Source organism: Oenanthe melanoleuca, chromosome Z (assembly GCF_029582105.1).
Source record: "Oenanthe melanoleuca isolate GR-GAL-2019-014 chromosome Z, OMel1.0, whole genome shotgun sequence".
Classification (NCBI taxonomy): domain Eukaryota; kingdom Metazoa; phylum Chordata; class Aves; order Passeriformes; family Muscicapidae; genus Oenanthe; species Oenanthe melanoleuca.
Genome location: NC_079362.1, coordinates 46,209,063 through 46,232,014, shown reverse-complemented (window position 1 = coordinate 46,232,014; position 22,952 = coordinate 46,209,063). Strand labels below are relative to the sequence as shown.

General features: G+C 39.3%; 2 protein-coding genes across 11 annotated transcripts in view; one reads left to right on the top strand and one right to left on the bottom strand.

Moving 5' to 3' along the window:
- Positions 1 to 22,437, bottom strand: part of MPDZ (multiple PDZ domain crumbs cell polarity complex component) — an 88,761-nt gene extending 66,324 nt beyond the window's left edge. For all 10 annotated transcript variants that reach the window (XM_056513839.1, XM_056513840.1, XM_056513845.1 and 7 more), the window contains exons 1-6: positions 22,354 to 22,437; positions 14,356 to 14,427; positions 13,603 to 13,769; positions 4,416 to 4,637; positions 3,461 to 3,600; positions 1,248 to 1,461 (exon numbers count right to left, since the gene is read on the bottom strand). In XM_056513839.1, coding sequence (XP_056369814.1) covers positions 1,248 to 1,461; positions 3,461 to 3,600; positions 4,416 to 4,637; positions 13,603 to 13,769; positions 14,356 to 14,371 — 759 coding nt within the window. In that variant the 5' untranslated portion in view covers positions 14,372 to 14,427; positions 22,354 to 22,437. The remainder of the gene's footprint in view (positions 1 to 1,247; positions 1,462 to 3,460; positions 3,601 to 4,415; positions 4,638 to 13,602; positions 13,770 to 14,355; positions 14,428 to 22,353) is intronic.
- On the top strand, positions 21,494 to 22,474 carry LOC130265478 (translation initiation factor IF-2-like). Its single transcript, XM_056514576.1, has one exon. It carries the CDS (start codon positions 21,494 to 21,496, stop codon positions 22,472 to 22,474), a length of 981 nt encoding a protein of 326 aa, XP_056370551.1.
- Positions 22,475 to 22,952: the final 478 nt, after the last annotated feature.

The following is a 22,952-nucleotide window of genomic DNA, read 5'->3' as shown; positions in this document are numbered from 1 at the left end:
ACAGCTGGAAGCTCATGGTATTCTTCATCTCCTGAAGAACTCACATAGTAAACTCAACTGAAATTTAAAATCATAGCTGGTGTTAGAATAGGTATAGTCTTGAAATAAGCTTTTTTTTTTAATGAATAATCAAAGTACTGCAAACTCAAAGCCCTGTGGTACCTGTTTGGAGATCCAGTCTTAACATAATTCCGGTATGATAAAACAAAGCCTGAAGGAAAAAGAATGACTCCTAGTATGTTGTGTTTGAAACTGAAAAGAACACGAGAATTGGGAAAAGCATGATAAAAAAAACCAGAAGCAGCTATGGAATTTTTTAAGAAACATCTTTACAAGCAAGGGAAGTGAATACAGAGGCAATCACATAGAGAAAGAAGTTTGTCACAGCAACACTGGAGGAGAACAGGCTTCTCCTATGTGCTTGTAGGAAAAGTTAGGTCAGTCAGCTGCACTCCTGCACACAGGAAAAAAGACTAATTCTGACATTTCTTCACTAAAGTTTTTATGCTAGTGATTAAAAAGCGGCTTAAAAACAGTTCCTCTTTCCAGACCGATTGCTTTCTATACTACTGGTAATTGACTCCCTTAAAGAAGGTCCACAGATGACTAAACAGTAAAACCCACAGAAACTGAATATAGGATGTTTCATCCCAGGACAAGGCATTACATGGGTAAGAGGACGAGAAAGTACAATTAATAACACCATGCTTCTAAACTGTGTTATCTATACCTAGATGTGCAAAAGCTCTCATAAGAAAAGAATTGCAGCAGAGCTGCTTTTTGGGGAGTCCTTAAGTGCACCTTGTAATTTTACTGGAGCTCCCATGCTAGTAGACAACAGAGAAACAAACAAAAGCACCCATCCAGCTGGTGGTGCAGATCAGATTACAATGCCTCAAAAAATTGTTTGCTCAAGCAGAAGGCAAAGAAAAAAATTCCTGTTTACTGCAGCCTCAAAGCATCATCAAGTAAGGTAAACATGCTTTATTTCCACCACTGGTGGATATAGGTAATTTGGCACATGGGAGGAAGGAATACATCCAAGATGAAGATTTTTTTACCCCTAGCAAGCCTGAATATTTTCTACTCTTTGTAGGGGGAAAGGTACAATAAAGATAAATAGAAGAAAAACCTCAAGAACTGTGACAAAATGTGCATACAAGTTATAAAAACTTACTCAAAAGACTATATGCAGTAAGTACATGCACATCCAGAACTGAATACACACATGTTTGGGCTATACTCACCGGGTTGGAATGGGCTGAAACTGTGCTAGCAGCAGATGGAGACCGGGAAACTACAGGACTGATGAGCTGAGGAAAAGTGCCTCTAGCCACAACTAGCTGGACATTATCTTTTGCTTTCTGCAAAATGCTGATAGCTTGTTGATGTGTAATTGTCTGATCAAGAGCTTGTCCATTAATAGCAAGGATTTGATCTGCTTCCTTCAGCTTTCCATCTCTGTCATATAGGTGTAAACAGGAAGGGGGATGACAAAATAAATAAGAAAAATCACAAAGAAGCATTGTCACAGAAATTACAATATTTTGACAACTTTCCAGGATTTTTAATAACCTGGTCTCTGTTCCTGACACTTTTTTAATCCCCCCCTGCAGTTTTGCTGGAAAGGAGCTGATGTGGCACCCTGGTGATCGCTCCCTTTGAAGCTAATCCCACTGTTACTTTCCCCTGGCTACCCCCTAGCCAGCTTTCTTCTCCCTGAACCCCCATGCGAGACTAAGCATGTTAATCTCAGTCGCTCCCAACCACAGCCTGGGAACTTAGGTTTATCCTTGACTTTGAGCCTCTGGCTTTAAAGACCAAGTGCCCCACTCTGTTCAGTGCACCCATTCTGAATATTCATCAAACTATGGAGTGGAACACACTTTCATCAATGTTACAGAAACAAATTTTGTTTTGCTGAAAAACAAAGGGAAATAAAAGAAAAAAAAAAAAAAAAAAAAAAAAGAAGGACAAAGAAACCGAACAAAAAAGTTCAAATAGATCCCTGTTATACAGGGGGAAAAAGTCCTGAACAAATTAAAAACATCTCTTCACTTTCTGACAAAGGAAGCATCACTGTAAAATTACATACTGAGTCCTTCCTCAGATCTACTCCAAAGAAAGTATGGAGCCCACATAATTGAATTACCCTCTATTTCCTCTACCATTTCTTTGCATCCCAAAGTGGCAATGCTTTAATAACAAAGGGCAGCAAGGAAAACAAGGACCTCTATTAAAACAGCCTTTGTGAGCACCTACACTGTAGAAACTCAGGTAGAGCACCCAAGTAGAAAAAAAGACAATTTCGCTTCAACCCACAGTATTTCACTTGAGAACTTGAACTGTTTTTCAGAGTGCTCTCAAAGACTTATTACTGCCAGAGCCTTCCTCATTTATAAGTAAGAGTTGTTGAATGGTCTTTTTCTTGACAGTGAATTGGGCAGGGCCTGATTCAGTAAATATAGGTCTCACCTTCAACCAGTAAGTGAAGTAAAAGCAAGTGTCTGTCAAATGAGAAGGAAACAAACAGAAAAAAAAAAAAACAAAAAACCACCTCACCTAAACCAAAATAAAAACAAACAAAAAGAAAAAGAGGAAATTAGGTAGATTAAAAAATACTACAGAGATATAAAACATGTGCACTTTGTAAATGATTAGCTACAAGTAACTGTGTACACCATGTTCTTGTCTCTTGCCCATGTTACTCTTAAACTTACAGTGTTCAGATCACAAATAATCCATAAAATATCTCCCTAAAGCACAGTGAGAAAACAACAAGACTCAGCCTCTCCACACAACATATGGAGTAGATCACAAAGCAGCTTGGGAGAGGATCCTGAGCAGTGACACACCTTACCAGTCTGCAGTGAATCAGGGCTGCTGTCATTTACCACTGAGTTTGTGTGCTCGCACAGGCACTTGTCTCAACATTAGCTGTGGAATCTGAGTTTAACTCTAAAGCATACTCTCAGCAAGCTATTATTATTTCTGATCTTCTATAATATCAGCTGAGTATCTCTGAATATCCCTGACTTCAGGTCAAGATTTGCTTGACTTCAAATGTGAGTTTCACACCTGCTCAGTGGCACTCTATCTAACATAACACTGCCAGACATAGCTGACTTTTTTGCATCAAATTGTTCTTCAGTGCATTCAACGACAGCAAAACACATATTTCAGCTATAAAAGACATGACACAAAAGAGTAGCTTCCTCTTTTTCCCTATTTAAAAACTCCAGGGAAATGACATTTGTAGTTTCTATAAATTAAGAGCAGTTCATATGATGCCTGCTCCAACATTACATAAAATGTGGCAAGTAATTTTACATCTGCAATGATGCTCAGAATATGAAGAGAGAAACATGCCCTTGTACCACAAAAATAACAGCAGTAACACAACGGAACTGCAGTGTCACATTAACACTTGGTATAGTAACATATTCAGTAATAGTATTACCTATGTGCCACACTTCCCTCCTGGATTTCTTGCACAAATATTCCTAGCTCTCCCCTGTTTTCACTCTTGAGTCCCACAACGCTGAAGCCCAGACCACCACTTAGAGGTTTAACAAGGTCAATTGTCTCAACAAGACGACCCTGTTCAGCAGAAGTTAAAAAAAGGATACAAATATTAAAAGCTTAAAAATGTTGAAAAGCAGTAATAATAAACGTGGCAAACAACTTGGAAATTAATTTCTAACAACAACTATAGCTGGGCAAGGTTATACAAGCAAATAACTGAAACATAGTTGCTCTTTTCCAATTTCTAGATATCAAGAATATTTGAGAAATAAGTATTGTTGCAGCCAAGAAGAGGAGTCATTAATTTCAGAAACACAAAAAAAGTTGGACTACGCAAAAAGGCTCTCCTGAACCCTAGACTTCTCATATCTTGCTCTATGACAGATTACATAGATAAACCCTAGAATATATGACTATATAAGCCAGCTCCAACCTCTGAAGGGACTCATGCACCATTTCTGCCTACTATGGCAAAGTAGTAAGACTACAGAACAATGCATAGCAAGGTCAAAATTTCCATTTTATTTGCAAGAAAGTCACAGAACTAGCTTTCATTAATTATGCATATAAGAGCGTGCTCTGACAAAGTATCTCCCTCATGCATAGAGCAGCAGTTCTACAATGAGCATGGAAAAATAATCACATGCTGATCTGGGATACACACACTGGTCAGTGAAGGACAATAGCTCATTAGTGACTATGTCAGGGCTAGTTTTTCAGCTGCCTTCTCATTTACTAATTGTTGCTCAAACTAAAAGGGTACTTTTATTTTATACAGTAAGTGGTATTGTGGTTTGTGTAGTAACTGAATTGCTTTTAAATAAACATACATGTTTAATCTTCATATAATCAGCAATCCATATTTTCTGGTTATTATATGACAGGGTTACCTGGGACATGTTTCTGATCAGCTGCTCAAAGTCATCACTAGAGAATTTCCCATTAATCTGAGGAGTAATGGATCTCACTGATGCTTCTAATGCATTAGCTGGGCTGCCATTCTGCTGAGCCAACAAATATGACTCATTAAGTGTCAAGGACCCCACATTCACACCATGATGGAGAAGCTGAGGGAATTCACCACTGGAATGTATGGAAGGTGTAATATTCACCTGTAAAAGATTGAAGGCAACATGGATTTATAGACAGAGCAGAAACCTTCTAGTTAGGTAAGAACATTATCATAAGCTAACAGATCATTAGAAGTAGTTGAAATTCCAAACTGCAATTTTAAACAGACATTTAAAGGAGAAGAATTACCTTCAATATTTATACCCAATGTAAAGTTGCGAACTACAAGCATAAAACACAAAAGAAATTAATTAGAACAACCTAAAATTATTTTCCATACTCTAAAAGTCTTTTGTTTCTATCATCATAGCATCTCAAAGTATTCCATCACTATGTTAGAGGTAAACAAGAACAAATTTTTTCTACAGTATCAGTATTTAAGGAAAAAAACAAACAAAAAGCAAACAAAAACAAAAAAATGTTGTCAGTTACTTTACAACTTAAAAAAAAAGTATGCACATATTGATAAAAAAATAAGTAAATCTTACAGGTACATAGAGAACCAAATTTCCCTGGTCAGGTTTTCCGCATCACTATGTACTACAGCTACCAATGTGACTATCTGCACGAGCTAGGATTAAATTCAAGACTACTGAACAAGTCTAAAACCACCAGGCTGATCCGAAGTTTACAATCATACATTTACACATACAGACTTGACAATCCACTTTTCTTAGAACAGAAAATAAATTAAGAAAATTCTCTGTTTTGCATAGCCATAGTAAATCACCTCTTTTCAAGCAGATCTGGGCCAACCAATCTAATGAATGGCTGTTGATGATATAAAACTCAGGGGAAGCAGAAACCCTCATTTGTCTTTTGTCCCTTGACTGTCAGTTGATATTGCTTTACACCAGACAAATTTGCTTCCTACTTTCCTGGCTCACTAACTATTATATTGCAATTTCAAACACTTTTCATAATTTTACAATGCATACTTTCTAGCACCCTGCATCACAATACAGAAACCCAAGGTTCCCCTCCTTAAAGTTGTATTTTAAACTTCAAGTATCTTTAAAAATTTCAAAACAGCAGATATATTCTGAAACGTCTATGGCACCAGTCTCAATTGTTAAGTATGTTATGTCTATTAGGTTTATCGTATCAGTTCTACAACAGTCCAGTTATTAAAAGGTCAATATTTTTCTCCATCACACAATTCCATCTCATCTGAATGTTTTAGGCAAATGCAATAAAACAAATGCAATTTGTTGAACAACTTATGTGGCTGGGAAGGCCCTTGAGTTAAAGAAAAAATACCAGAAGGCAGCATTAGAAAGAAAAGTTCTCATCAGCATTTCTTAGCCTGCTCTGACATAAAAATCTGTAAGGAAGAAAATCTGGATGTTTGGAACTTAGTAATTTTTATATCCCATTGATTATGTTCAATGTGAGAAATCATCTGGGTTATGTTTCAAACAAATTGTACTGCCTAAAATGTGCACATATGCACTTTCTTTTACCATATACATTCACGTTGGCAAGCCTGTAAGGCACATGTAGACTAGCCTTTTTTCACAGTTCATTACAAGTAACAAAACTCAGAGACATAATCAAATTCTACCCTTCTAAGAATATAAGACTTCCCCTTACATTATATGATAGATTTGAAACTAGTAAAATCTACAATGTGTTTGTGCATCTTACTTGCATAAGGCTATATAATAGGTTAATTCACTTCCACCTTCCCAATATTGTCCATTTCAAGGTATAAAACTGTATAACCTAACTTGGTCAATTATGTGCTTTGTTTTTCATTCCCTGCCACCTTCAAATCTTCTTATAGAGCCTGTTATGTTTCTTCCCACAGAAAATGGTAATTGGTGAAATCATTAATCCTAGGAGCATCTAACACTACTGCAATTAGCCACTCTTAACTGGTTTTACTAAGATATTTTTATATTTCTACAGCAATATGAAGCAGCTTAAGAGTTATATGAGATGCATATCTGAACTAACTTTCATGTGCACCCAAAGACCATAGTACATGGGTCTGATATCACAAATGTTAGTCAGTCATAGATTCAAGTTCATTTTCTAAATTGCAATTTCTAAATTGCAGAAAACAGCACTGAGTTACCCTTTCTGCTGAAAGTTACCATCCTCAGAGCACTTTTGGTCAAAGTAGTCCCTGGAGAACTAATTGCCTGCTCAGGCAAAGCCAGCAAAGTTAGCCTAAACAAAGAATAGAATAGTAGGAGAAAAACCTACTAGTTTATCCAATGGCAATCAGTGAGAGCTCACAAAACTACTTTGTTGCAGCTTTTGGAGTGATAACTTCAAAGAAAGTGAGCCAAGCTCAGCAGTTGAGCATGGTAATGACTTCAATGAGTATGATTACACATAGAGAAAAATACATTAAATGTCTGCAATTCCATTTAGCACCATTTTAACTGCATTATTCTGTCCTGGGGGCCATTCATTGTGGTAGGAGCTTCCGGATGTTTCATGTTGCAGAGTGGCAGAATGGCAGAGTCATTGGTATTACTGATAGCCTTATGAAAGCCAACTGTGTGTGAATTCTTCATTTTGAGTAGAGTGTATTGTAATTTCTAAGGCAAAAAAAGGGAAAAGAAGGATAATTTTAAAATAATGCTAAATACAAAATTTGAGACCATGTTTAGAAAGCTAGAACACCTTCTACTTTACAAAGAACAAGCCATGCAGGGAAAAAAGGAGAGAAACAGAATTTTGTGTCGCAGAAACCGACTTTAACTGAGACCCCACTGCTTTAAATTTATTCCATGTCACCACCTGTTTCAGACTGCTAACACAGAGAAAATTTCAGTTTGTGAAACCTCTCTCTGCATAAAAAGTCTCTGTCTTTCGTCTATCTAGAGTACTTCTCCACACACAAATGTGTAGGGAGCAAGTTGCAGTAGAAAAATCATGTACAAAAACCTACATCAAGCCACAGTAATTAAAATTATGGCAGTTTTACAATAATATGAATGCTATAAATGGTGTTTGCATTACAACACCGTTTTTCTCTAGTATACAATAAAAGACTCTCTGTATGCGTAATCACCAAAGAAAAAATGGAACTACACATCAAAAATAAAAGGTTTTAGAGTATGACACATTGCATTTATGAATAATATTACATGCCTAATCTGAATCCAAAATACTTCTAGTACCACTCAATCATGTACTATGATTTAAGTATGTTCTCCCAGTACTACTGAACAGCTTTAGTTAGCTCACTGCACTGCAATATTTTAAGAGCAGAGTACCCATGATGAGCACTTTAACTTCCACCTGAACATCTGCCCAGTATCACCATGCTTTTCCTGACTCAAGTTTGAAGGTCTTCTTCAAAAAGGATAAGTCAGTGTCCTTATGGAATTATGGTTTTCTCCCTGGTACAGAATTTGCGCATTGTCATGCAGAAATAGGAACAGTTACAGACCAATTAATTTTACTTGGTTTTTACACTGTACGTTTTCACTGACCAAGTCCTGTTCAAAAAGGCAATAAAGTGACCACTTTCTCATTTGAAATTTCATCCTTTCTCCATACTTTTGTGAGCAGCGGCATTAGTGCAGACATATTGGAATTGACCGACTTCTCCCATTCCTTCTACCTTTCAATGCAAAAGATGGAAGTTGTTTTTATTTTCCTAATATACATAAATTAATAACAATTTCAGTATTCTGAAAACACTGGATAATATTTATTTTCATGATGGTTAAAATACCACTGAAAAGAAGTCTTGCATACCATACATAATGCAGGAAAAGGAAATAATAATATTCTAATTCACACTAGCTTAACTAGAACTTTAAAAGCTTCTCAAAATCTCAGTACAACAGCACAGCTACAACACAGTATTGAGCACTCACATCAAGAGCAACTGACAGCAACATCTCATTTCCATCACACGTTTTTTAAACAAACACAGCTCATGTTTAATGGAGGACGTGCTTAACAGATGAAGCCAACCTCACATAAAATGTCATCAAACCACTAAAACTCCAAGAAAAAATAAGTTCAAGAAAGTGTTAAACTGTTAACAGAGTAAAGTTTTGTCTAGGTGTGTGCAAAAACCTCACATTTCACATCTCCTCTTCTGAAACAGACACGGCTACACCTTAAAAACTGTAAATTTTTATAAGGTAGCAGTTCGGAATTCTGAGACAAGTTATAAGCAGAAATGTGATGACCACTCTCTTCCATGTGCCCCTCAAGATCCAAAGCAAGAAAAAGTAAAGAGTAACTGCTTTATATTCTTGCTAACCACAGAAGTATAGGTCATTCCAGGGGGAGCAATAAACCACAAGCGTAAGTCTTAAAATGAAATATTTTTCATAGCTTATAAATTGCACTACTTTGCAGCAATACAATCACCATAATTCTATTCTTTAAAAGTAGGTTTACACCACTGTGGTTGTATAATTACAGTATGAAACATTATTGTTTTATTTTATAAGCTTGCTTATGCTATTTTTTCTTGATTGGTTTTCTCCTTATGGTACAAATATGTCCAATGGGGACATAATTTGATAAGATAAAAAGAAAAATTAATAAATACCACTTAGCATGACAAAATTTAGTCACACAGATAGACACTAAATACAATCAAGTAACGCTTACATGCAGTAGCTCAAAATACTTTTTTAACAAAAAACAACACAAGTCACGTCCGCACTGTATCAACACTTAAAGCAATGCCCTTGACATTGCTAGGTCTCAACTTAGACAAAAATAAATTTTCAGTATTTCTGCACTCCAGCCACTGAGGAGCTGCCCTGTACACCCCAAGAAGCGCAAGACTGATTGCAAGATTCCTGAGTGGCAAAAAGGCCAAATGTGACAGCAATCGTTCTGGAAGGGAGGAAGCACAAGCCAGAGAGCATGCAAGCATAACAGCAGGCAAAGGCCCTGAGCTCCCAGGAACAGGAACTGGTACTAGCACCACTCTGCTGGCTGTACCCTTATGACTTCATCCATAGACTAGATAAAGCAGATCCCAAATTAGAATTCCTTATGATTACTTCGTTTAAAAGAACAAAGAGTATTGTTACCAAAAGGGGCTCAAAACATGAACTAAATATCTCTAGTTGTTCAAAATACAGTTAACTTAACACTCTAAAGTGTTCACGGGCAATATGAAAAGACAGTTTCTCACTTCTTCCCTAAATCCTCTCTTGGACTGACACCCAAGTACTACCCACCACTGCACTGTGAAGGAAAAACTATGGTCAAACTCACAAGTGAAAACAAAACAAAAAAACACAACAGAAAAAAACAAACAAAACCTCCCACAAACAAACAAAAACCCCAAAAAGGAAAACAAATTAACAAAACCCAAAACAAACAGAACAAACAAACAAACAAAAAAATAAACAAACCAAAAAAAACCCAACCAAACAAAACAAATCACCAAATATAAAGATCCCCAAAACTGAGAATTGCAGCCCTGCCATCTGAGCCGACCACCAAATATTTTGTTCTGGCAGAGCTCTGAGTGGAAAGGAACAAGGAGGAGGTGTGGAAGAAGAGGTGAACAACTGAGAGACAAGGAATGGAAGAGAAGCAGGACAGAAATGCTAGCATGGTCTGATCATTTTTTTTTAATATTTTACAAAGAAAATAAAATATTATTAAGCTATTTAAAACCACTACAATCTCTATATTTCTTCTCTGTCTCTGCCTTATCTTCAAACAACTGCTTCAAACAAGACTGCTCTTCAACATGAGAAAACAAGCATTAACTGAAGAAAAAGGACAGAAAGAGACAAGAAAAAAACTGGTTCCTTCAGTGCTCCCCAGCTCAAGAGATTTGTGAAGTCAAGACAGTAATTCACAAAAAAACATCGCTTTGTTGTGCCTAGACTTTTCCACTTCAGTTAACTTCACAGTGACAGTTTTGCAGTACAAACAAATCCTGCTTGCTCATTTAAGAAAAAAAAAAAATACTCCACGACTTTAAAGCCTAGTAATAAGAACCAATAAGTAATAAGAACCGGCATCAGATTTGCTGACTTTAGCACCATGCTTCAAGATAAAGCATCATACCACTCAGTGCACACACTGCACAGAGGGCAAGACTTTCACTATCACCCATATGCCTTCCAGACATAGTGTTTCAAGCCAAGAATATATCCTTACCTTGAAATTTATTAATGACCCTAGAGGCCCACAGTGAAGTCTCACTGGTTGATCTACTTCTGCTGGGATACTTGCAAGGAATCTGTTTGACTTGTAAAGTAAACTGCCATTCTGGCTTCTCTGCTCCCATCCCCACTTTCAAACTACACTGTCCTAAAAGATGACCTCCCTGAGAATTTTGCAGTAGTCTTGCAGCTCTTTAAAAATCCATTAAAAACACAGGAGCAATTAAACAGACTATCACACTTCTCCTCAAAAAGAATCAAATCCCCATTCAATTGACACTGTAGCTCATCATTAAACATAAAAAAAAGTAGCCATCTTGATCTCCAGTGGGTAGAAACCGCAACACTTTGTCATTGCATAACAGAGCACCATTTTTCATCCAGTCTCTAACATGGCTCTGACTGCAACTGTTGGGACACTTGTCTCTCTAGTCTGGCACAGCCTTGTGAAAAAACCTGGTCACTACTCACATGCCTTGCAGTTTTTATCAACCTGTAGCTTAAAACCTTCAAGAGCACAGTATGCTCACAGTTGTAAAAAGGGCCTTGAAGGGTGTCCTCAAAAGTGAGTCTTTGAAAAGACAAATTTTTTTAACATAACTACCTATTTCATGATTATATTCTTTGTCCTGTTTCAGTATGCTTTGTAAATACTTAAATAGCACAAAATAAAAATAAATAATCTCATTTTATAAGGAAGAAATTCTGCAGACAAAGTACAGGATAAAGAACTGACACAAATCTAAGAATGATGGAAACATATATTTACATGTCTAAGTGTTCATATAAGCTCACATAAAAAAAGGGAATTCACATCCAAATAGTTCCCCTGTCAACTAGACAGGGTATATACCATGGGTATATACAGGGTATATCCAACATGCACAGATCACAAATTTACTTTATAGATAAACCTTCAGAGTCAGGACAGAAAGTGAAGTTATTCTTTGCTGTTCAAAAAATACATGCCTTAAATAACCCATCCCAGTACGTTCTGCTTCATTTTCTAATTTAGGCAAGTATATTTAAAAAGATAGCCATCCTTTAACTTCACAGCTAATGTCCAGAATTGAAAATTTAATTTGCCATTTTACCAAACTTTTCAGGCATACTTTTATTTCTCACTTCATGTTCAAAGGGTCTTCACCATATTCACAGAATTTCTGGATGTCACTATTAAATTCTCATTTTCAAATAGCAGCACAAACAAACCCTCAGGACAGCTTTTTTTCCCAAGCCTTTTTAAAATTACTCCATTGTCATCAAGTCTCTAAATACTAAACAGACAAAATCTGAAAAACATCATGATGAATACAGCATAGACACCATTCTAATTTATTTCTTGTCTGTGCAAAATAGCATCAAAATGATCCACAAGTTAAGCAATAAAGGGCCACAGCGCATTCTTCCGCCACACAGCTGAAGTACTGTGAGGATTGTGAGGAATCCTCCTCATCAGAGACCAGATGGGGCTGCACACTGACAATAAGGTTCATGTGCAGAGTCTGCTCCCTCCCACTCAGCAATTCTGCATACCAGAACAGAGCTGGCCATCTTGCAGGAGTCAACAGGAACAACTGTCACTGTCTGAGGGTCTCTTTGTGCCCGAGACCACTCAGATGGACATAGGAGGGTGGTTCAAGGCTCAGGGTATTCTTGAAGCTGCCGAAGAAAGGCTGCAGGAGACAGTCATCCGTTCTCAAGGTCTGTTTATTATTTCTTATCTATACAGTGTTCACGCTCGCGAGCAGCAGTCTGGTCAGCACCGCGTCCAGGACGAAAGTCTGCCCACGAAAGGCAGGACTTATCTTTTATACCTTAAACCACGTATTCTATGTTTACAATAGCTTTCCAATACTGCAATATCTTATTACTATGTCCAGTCTTGTCCCCAACCAATCTGTGATTCCCAGCATCCCTCACCAACATGGAGAACAAGAAGAAGAAGAAGAAAGAAGACACCACACCCCAAATCCTCCATCTTGGCCTCGTGGCTGCTAGTATAAACAATCCCAAAAACTATATTTTCTACATGCTAACTATCCAATTCACACTCTAGTTTCCCTTAACGGTTGCATTTCTTCTCTGAGAGAAGGCAGATGTTCCCATGGTGCAGGATCCAGCTCTCTGACCCCCCTGACTCTATTCGGGGGTCTTTCAGGGGTCTGACAGGGGTGTTCTCGCACCCACAGAGGGTCCAGAGGGACTCCCTAGACCCCCACAAACAACAATTTGTAAAGCCAGATACATAGTTTAGTCCTAATTCAGTTACTGAACTGCTGTCTATATTTTTAAAATTTTTATCCTTCTGACAACAAAATCATAGCAACAAAAAAAGACAATATAGCCAAGTTGCTGACCCTCTTCTCAAGCATTGAAAACATGCAGAAAATTAATACTTAACACCCTGAGCAAGCAAAAAGGAGGCAGGAGCTCTGGCTTCTCTTTGATCTTTTATTCCCATACAAAGTACAAAATAGATCTCCATATCCTTCTGAAGTCAACGATTCCACAGCTTCCCTCTACATCCTCATACTAGCAGGGTAAGACACAAAAGAGCAATAAAAGGCTCCTAGGAAAAAAGCCCTAGACCTCATAGAAAACATGCTCCTTTTGAAGGGCAGAGAAAGCAAGCTTTATGTTAACCCCCCCCCCCACCGTATCACCATTTCCCTACCCTGGACATTTTAAATCATGAGCATATACATAAAAATTACATACACAAAATATGGTGTCAACAAAGCCCTGAAAAGTCAATGGGATATGTCCCTGAACCTTTGGATCAGATGTTTAGTTTAAGCTATTTCACTGTCCAACAAGCAGATACATACACATCCTTGCATTACCTTAGTAAGTTTCCCCTTGCACTTGGCAAGAGTGATTTTCCTACCTGATCTCTCAATTGTTGAACAGAAGTCTGAAGGCTCAGAATTTGATTAAAGAGAGGACTCTGCAGCACCGATTTTAATAGGCTCAGTTTCTCCTCATTTGCAATGTCACCTCGATCCCGAAGTTTTGCCTGTAAGCGCTCCATGGCCTGGAGGGCCTGATGTGTATCTGTAGCAATAATTATTCCTAGTCAGTAGCAGTCTAGAAACAGCCACACAAGCTAACAGGTTTAAATATAACTTTTTTTACTGTTCAAACTACAGAGAACTTGAATGGCTCTGTTTTGAACAAAAATCCCAGCCTGTCTAATGAAGCACAAAGTCAGAGGCAAAGCACAAACCAACAAAAATTGTATTTTTATCCATCAAGAAATGCGCTATAAAAATAAAGAGCCTTCACTGAAATTCAGTTACAGGAATTGTGGCTACAGTCCACTATAAGTAAACAGCAGTATAAATAGAAATATAAATAGAAAAAGACAAATAGAAAACATTTGTCTTTTCCATGCAAACTATTAATTCAAGAAAATATTAAAACAATGAAATCAAGACAAGGCTAAAATTTAAGTACATTAAATATATGATCATACAACTTATGTTTTCAAATACAAAAACTCAAACACAACATGCAGTTCCAAGCAAAGTAGGTGATTTTTTTCAAAAGGGGCCTCAGCAGTATACACCCATGTCCCAAATCTATCACACATACTTGATTCGGCCAGAAAAGTACTGTGATACAAATGAAAAAAAATTACCAATTGTTTCCAGCATGTTTTCTGCTTCTCAGCTTCTATTTCAACACTGGAAAGAGACAAGTAAATATTTCCCTGAAAAGTAACAGAAAGGAAAAAAGGTCATATTTTTAGAAATACTAAGCTCTGAACAGAGAAAAGAAAACTTAACTTTTGAAAGCAATAAACAGCAAAATAACAATCTACAAAAAAAAAAAAAAACCAAAAAAAACGAACCTATCTCCACAGATAATTAAAATAACCTCAAAGGTAACCATATTTTGACTCACTTTGGTGCTCAAAACCTTCCTGAAAATTGCTTTAGGAATATACTTTGTAATATATTTGCATTTCCATATCAAAGCTGCTGTCTGCATACTGTTGCACAACACGTCCTGCACTGCTTTAATCAGACACTGTGAATCATAGCTGCCACTGATATTTCACACCATTTCATTGGTTTCCTTTTCAGTGATTCACAAAAGATATTCCCTGCGGGATCAGTTTTCAAGCTCTGTGTTGACAATTTCAGGTGCATGAGCCACAGCACATTTTTTGCAGTCACTTTAGAAAGAAAAATCATATAAACCACAAGGCTATAGGCTTGCAGTACTCTCACACTAGAGACTCTACTACTAGTCTCTATTAGAATTGAGACTCAGATGTGGATGATTGCTGAATTTTCATCACTGTGGGTTTCCAGGAAGGAAATTCTACTGGGATAAAGAAATTCTGAAATTGCTTTGCTTATTCTTTTTTATTGGTTTGGTTTTTTGGGGTTGTTTGGGGCTTTTTAAAAATGTACACCTGCAATTGCTCAGAAATTTGCAGTGACAGAACATGTTTGATGGAGATGGATATCTGAGGAGAAGTGAGAAGCTCAAATATCATTGCTGGTATATGAACTGTTGATCCTATCTTTCATAATGGTGCTTTTGCTTTCTTTAGAGTAGGAAAACACTTCAGTACAGCACCCCCACTTGAATCTCGAGAACTTAAAAACATGCAGAGCTGTAATCACTGAGCCCTCAGGAAGAGTGATTTTTTTTCTTGCAATTTTGCACAAAAAGAGGAAAAGGAATGATGTTGACAGATCACTAGATAAGACAGCCTAGAAAGATCATTGGTTATAGAATCTTATCAATTTGTAAAGCTTACAGTATTTGCAGTTTGTGCAGAAAAAGCAAACCAAATGGGCTTTACATGGTTTCAAGTTCCACCATTATGCCTTTCCTAGTTTCAACACGCTTGAATCTTCCTATCAGTTTTATTCACAGAATCACAGAATGGTTTATGTTAGAAGAGACCTTAAAGATCATCTAGTTCCAACCCTAATGCCAAGGGCAGAAAACTTTCCACCAGATCTTGCTACTCAGAGCCCAATCTAGCCCACTAAAAGAATGGGGAGTCTGCAACGTCTCTGAAGATTGAATTTTAATTTAACAATACATTGGTACAGAATCACTGATCATCCTTTTTAGGATAATATACAATATTCAAACCCCTTAAACCTGACTTTGTCAAAGTAACGTTACTCCATGATCCAAACTGTCTTTAAATAAAAATAAGCCTTTATGAATTTTTTTTTTCTTACTTTGCAAGAAAAATCTCAGCATGTAATTACCAGACCTGAAAAACAACCCAAATATCTTGTATTTTCACCTTGTCACTCTACAAAGCTGGACAAAATTAAGTCTATTTTGCATGGGAAGGGCTGGATGAGATTATTTAAACATTATGAAGGAAGCTGACTTCCCCAAACCTTAATCAGACACAGCTTTTCTTTCTAGATTGAAAACTACTATCACTTCTATTCAGAGCCCCTATTTAAAAGCAGAGGTATTTTGTCATGCTTGTAGATGTTTTTCTCAGTGGAAATGCTAATCAAAGCTGTTCTTTCCTGTTTTCACTGCTCCAGTTCTTTCTCAATACCTACTCTCAGGGCTCTGTAGTAGATATAACCAGACAGTTGTGCAAAAAAATTAGAAATTGAGTATTTTTTAGTCATTGCATTTATCACAGCTCTATACGCACAAACACATAACATCATATGTTCAACAGATGAAACTACTCAGGAAAAACAGAGGGTTACTGTTCTGCTTTAGCTCTGCAAGAACCTCAAGAAGAGATGCAGCTGTCGCATCTTTTGGAGTAGCTGGATATTGCTTTACCTTAGAATTCAATTTGACTAAAATCTCATTCTTCTTGTGCTGCGAAAGGCAAATTTTAGTGACAGCACCCAAGGTCATCACTGTGTTCATGCAACCCTGAAAGAACGAACTCTAATAACTTACAGCAAAAGAATCTAAAAGCGGACACAAGTCCTAAACGTATTGATAGGTTGAGATTATGCCATGTAATTTGCAATGAAATGAAGTCCTTAGCTCTGCTAAGACACTCATTACCTACTTTTTATTTACCTCATGCTTTAGGGAGGAGTGAATATTGCTCTAGTGCCATGTCATGTCTTAGCATCAGCAAATCCATTTTGAACTCTCAGTTTATTCTCTTTATTTGGGTTTATATTAGCAGGGAATCCCTCCGCAGCTGGCCAGCTTAATGCTTCTGTCAACTGCAGCAATAAGCATGAGCAAGACCAAAAATGTCGTCAGAATGTTTTTCCCGACACCTCCTCTGAAGCAGACACAATGCACTGAGGCACACCAGTGTTTGCCTCCACACATTGCAGGCCAAGATGACCCCTGCGTGCTGTGCCTGCACTCTGATCTGGCAAAAAGCCATGCGACTGCTCCTGCTGTGCCACATCCACGCTAACAAGTGGGCTGTCAGCACCGGCTTAGTGGCACATTAACATAGTGGAAGTACTGGAGAAACAATCACACATCTGTCCAAAATGCACTGTAGAAACATCTCCAGAAACACCACCACCTACTGCAGGACATGCTGGCTTCTAAACCGGCTTGCTTTTAGGTATTTTAGCAACAATGTGCCAGTGAGAAGCAGAGAGGAATGCACGATTACTTGTTGAAAGGCCTATTCTGCCATAGTGAATATTTTTATAACAGCATTGTAGATTTCTAGATGCCAGTGGGAAGTTTAGATCTGATTTTCTCATTTTGCAATCTCATTTTGCAGTCTGTATCACAGGAACCCAAAGCCAAAACCAGCCCTTCTATACATGATAAAACAATCTTTACATCTCAAAGAGCTTACTAGCTTAGCTCAAAGCAGATTTAACTATACTTGTATATCGGTGCTGAAGTTCATTAATCTCTTCACAGTAATAAGAACACAGACTGTCTGAGTTAAGACTTTATTGGCAAGTTGAATAAATACTGTTAAGCAAATAGCAAGTTAAATTTATTTTCAAGTTCTAAACACACAGGTAGCTAAAAGCTGTGATTTAAACCACAAACAGTCAAACAAATTAAAAAGAAAAAAAAAAGGAAGAAAACAAACCTCATTATCTTCTCTTTTTCTTTCCATTTTAGAACATTAGAATAGAAAACACAAGGACTTTTAGACAGGTACATGGTGACAAACGTGCCACATTCTCTCTAAGAACAAACCAAAGTTAAAGATGGTCCCTTTCAAGCTTGCACTTACGCAATTTGATTCTTCCCATGCTAATGAACAAAAATGTAGAATATACACATTTTGCCATTCTTCTTTGATAACAATGGTTGCCAGAAAAGAGCTACCATGTTGCAACTCTGGTTTCTTTCTGTCCACTGCAGAAACACTAAATATACAGGTGATAGAATTTTTTTCTAAATCCTAAATTTATTTGATCACCCCCTTTCCACTACAATTGCAGAAGGCATTTAGCTAAACAGACAAAAGATTCACTAAAACAGAAATATGACCCGTTTCCATTGATCATTCCTTCACAACCGATCACTTAGTTTCTACAAGGAAACCTACTCTGTTTCATTGATGGATACTCCAGCAATTATTTTACAAAGCTATTATAGATAATACCTTGGAAACTAATGCTCATAGCATGGATTAGGAAACATGCAATGCCAAAGATAGAAAGCATAGTAATAGGCTTTGCCCCATAGCTCCTGAATTACTTGAAGTGCTCTGAGGATACAGAGGAAATGCCTATCTTAAGAGTGATCTCTAGGCCCAAACTTTGGCTTGGAGTTGCATGAGATTAAAATTAAATCTATTTCAATTAAGCAGCAAGGTAACCACAATATGCATTTAATAGCCGCTAAAAAGTGTATTTCAAAACTTCTAACACTTTGGCCTGGATTTGTCAGGGCTAGGATATCCTTTGGTACTTGATTTTTATGCTATGTCATCTTCCTCCCCAATTTTCTGGCAATCACTCAAACATGCATATTGTGTTAGTACCCTGTGGTGCAGGAAGTGAAACCAAACCATGCAGGAACTGGGAGATACTCCTAACTGCTACACTTTCTGCTTTGCCTGCAGATTGTAAAAGCTCTTCCATTTCTCCCAGTTACCTCTTGAAAGCTGGCTACTAACCCCAAGAGGAGAACTAAGGTGAATTCCTGGACTCCTAGTAGTCTTGTCAAAAATTAAGGCAGTGGAAACTATTCACAGTAAATTGAAAGATCTCATGCATTTCTATGTATTTTTTCTAGCTACCTTTCCACTGCCAGAAATACAATTTTGGTGTTGCATACAGCACTTTCTTAAGCACACAAAGGGTGTGAAAATAAATGCAAGACAGCAGCGACCAATAGGGAAAAGAGAGCAAACAAAAAGAGAAAGCATAATTAATGCGCACTGTTCCACAAGGAACAAAGCAGATTTCCACTGACTACCTGGAATGTAACAAGCAAGCAAGAGATTCCTGACATCCATACATTTAAAAGTTATGCTAATGAAAATGGTTCTGAAACATTCAAAGCAGAAATACAAAGGCAGTATTGCACAGCATATATTAAGACTCTAAGCACTTTGAAAATACATCATTAGCCTCTAAAAATTTAGCAAAATGCTGAATGCATCAAACTACATAGAGAGGTAGTGGTTCTGTATGTTGAAGAAAAGTTCTGTGATAGAGCTGAACAGCACCATGTACTTTGAATCAATTATAAAAATACAATTTTGAACATTCAACTACTTTTAACCTTCTGTGTGCACCACACTAATGTATTAAGAAAACTTAAAATGCTTTTCCATGAACTAGAAATCTCTTCACTGTGTATAACTGATAATTCTCTGTAACACTGTAAGAAGCCCTACATCTGCGTAAGATTTAATATCCATGTTAACTGACGTGTCAATAATTGCCACTAGGAAATGGGCCTGAACTATCCATTAATGATTTCACCTACTGATGTGTGTGATACAATGTATTCAAAATTGATTTCCAAAGCGCATTCCAAAAAACAACAACATAGTAGGGTAAGTGTTTCTGGTGGGGTTTGTTAGGGGTTTTTGTTAATGAAACAAACAAATCACCTTTACAAAAAACTATTTTTTCAGCAAATATCTTAAATTAAAATCAATTGGAATCCTTCCATGTTAGCTTCAGAAACAGAAAAGCAACTTTTTAGCATATGTAGAATACAGAGGATACTACATATACTGAATTAAAGAAATACAGGCATGGTTAATATTGCTTCTTTTGTTTTCCAGTATACGTAATTGATTTTTGAATTGATTACCATATTCACTAAATTCAATTTAACCTGAGGAAGCACAGATTTTACAGCAGTTGCACCTCAATATATACTGGATTCTTCACAGAGGTGAAAACAGCATACATAAATGAATAAATACAAAGCCTCTCCAAACAGCTGCCAGTAAGCATCCACAAAGAGTCATCATTCTCCCAGCAAACTGAAAACATAAATTCTCTTTGCATATTGTGACACTATCAAGTACTTATACTGTGTAACAAGACCACTGCGCAAGGGGTCTCAGATGCAAGGACAGGGTCAGAAAAGACTACAAAGAAATACATTGTTACTGCCTAGGCAAAAATAGCACATTTTTGTATTGACTTGTTGGGAACACCAGCAGTGAAACAGAACTGTCATTATCAACAATATCATATCCTGCCAGCATGGCATTGTATTGGCCAAAACTCCTTCACCAGGATGCTCAAATATAGCAAATCAGAAAATGTACTAGATGCACTTCACAATTTTTTTTTTTTTAATGTGCAACGTGGACCAGAGATTTAAAAGGTCTTTAAAATAGTTCTCAATATACTGAATAAAGTGCTACTTGTTAAAACAAAAGCATCTACAGCTATCTGCATGACTGAGAAGATATAAGACATTCCCCTCTGAAGAATTCACAGACCAAGGCCCCACCAGGGCCAGGTGGAGAAAAAGATCCATTAGTATGTAAGTAGTGCAGTTCTCTTCCCCTACAGCTGATAGTGATCTAACTTTCCTAGTGCACTTTTGTGTGAAGAGAGGAGAATGTAACCAGTTCCTAGTGAAAAGCTTCTTCAAAGCACTAAGGAAATCGTTAGAAACACATAGTGAATTAGCAAATGCTACATGTATGTTACTGTTAACAAGATAGGAGAGATAAAGATACGCAAACTAAAAACTGGTAACAATTTTTAAAAATTTAACATAAATTTTCTGTGTCTAAAAAAACACTGCCTTTTAAGGTGGGTACGTCCTTAGGTATTGTCCACCTGAATTCTTCCCTTTTAGTGTTGCAATTGCTTCCAATTTCCCCAGAAGCATCAAGTAAAACTCCCAAAGACTATTTTACTACTTCCCCCTTTTCCAGTTTAGATTCTTCCCTACCAAGGAGCTGCTGTTTCCTTGGGAAACACAGCAGTGGTATGGAAACCACAGAGTATCACACAATAGAACTTCCTAAACTGCAGAATTCAGACCCTTCCGCTTGATTTCAGTGAATCACTGCTCTCCTACTGCGACAGACTCCTTACACTTTTTCGCACCAAAGCCAGTAAGGACGTTTCCTATCCAATAGTTTTTAGTAAGAATAAAAAAAATTTAAAAAATCTAAAATACGACACAAAAATATAGCTGGACGATGCAGTGTTTAAAAAAGCAAAAGCCAAGGAAAAGAAAATTTAAAAAAAAAAATAAAATAAAAGAAAGAAAAAAACCTAAACAAATCAAAAACCCCAGCATTTTTCAGCCAAATGGAAAACCAAATCTGTTAAGTGCTGTACACGGAGTTCATAAGGTCGGCTTTGTGAGTTTTCCTTTTTCCTTCCTTCCTCCTAATGCTCTTTCCAGTAACACGGGAAGGTGCTGGGAGCAAGGGGGGACACGAGAAACGAACCACCCCTTTCCTTTGCGCACCCAGACCCATCAAAGAGCTCAACTGCGGGCGGCCCCTCGCCCTCCGTTTCCATCAGCCAAACCCGTTACGTTCAAACGCGCACCGGGGAGCTGCTGGAGCGGGTCGGACCTGCGGCAGCGCCGACACCAGCACGGCAACAGGTACCGGTCCCGAGGAGCCGCGGCCGCCGCCCCGCCCGCAGCGCAGGACGCGGCCAGTGCCGCCGGGGCCCCCGGAGCGAGCGAGAGCCAACGCCGCCCACGAGCGCCGGCCGAGGGCCGCGGCCCCAGCGAGGGCTGCGCCAGCGGCGGCGGATGGGGAGACCTCCTCCCGTCACGAAACGCCCGCGGGGGGCAAAAAAGGAATGCGAGCACGGGCAGCAGGGCTCTCTGCAGATGTCAGGGGAGGTTCGGCTTTTGTTTACATGAAGACGACGCCCCGGCAGGCCGCCCGAGCCCGCGGAGCGCCGCAGGCCGGAGCCCCGGCCCAGCCGCCCCCACAGCCGCTCCCGCCGCCCGCGGTCGGCCGGCGGGGAGGAGAGGGGATGTGCCGGGACACAGCAACAGGCTCAGCCCCCCCGGCCCGCGGCTCCACGGCCTCTGTCCTCCTCCGGTCCACCCAGCAAAACCCTTCGGATCAAATGAACAATAATAAAACTTTGGAAGGCAAACGCCTTTTAAAAGGACGCTCAAACTCCAGTGACGCGGCGGACCCTCCCCGCCCTTCCCGGCCCGCATCCCCGCAGGACGCCTCGGGCGGGCTCGCCCCGCTCCCCGCCGCCCGGCCCAGCATCCCGCTTACCCCAGCGGCTCGGCGGGCCCCGCCGCCCGGCCCCGCTCTCCGCCCTGCCCGCCCCCGAGTAGCGGCGCCGAGCGAGCGGCGCCGCGGGGGCAGCGCGCTCGGGCACGCCCCGGCGGCCTGAAACCTAATCCTGCACCCCCCGCCCGCGGATCTCACCCTCACCGGGCGGGCTGCGCGGCCGCCCGTAGCGACGGGGGCGGGGGTGTTCAGGGGATAGCGGGGCACGCTGGGGGCTGTCCGGCCGCCTCCCCGCCGCTCTGTGGCGTCGCGGCTCTCCCCGCGAAGTTTGTCTCCCCGCGGCTGCCGGAGCGCACGCCCCGCCGGGATGACACCGAGGAGCCGGGCTGCTCCGCTCGGCCTCCCCGCTTCGCCTGCGGGGCGAGGGCGGCAGGCTGGCCCCTGCCCCTCTGCAGTGGTGCGGGGCCGCCTGCGGCCGGGCCTGGCCCCGCTTGCTGCCGGCCCAGCCACCGGCCGTGCCCCTCTGGCGCAACAGGGTGAGCCTGGCCTGGAACGGAGGAAAACGGGATATGTTTGTAAATGTTAAAAAAAAAAAAAAAAAAAAAAAAAAAAAAAAAAAAAAAAAATTTAAATGCCAAGAT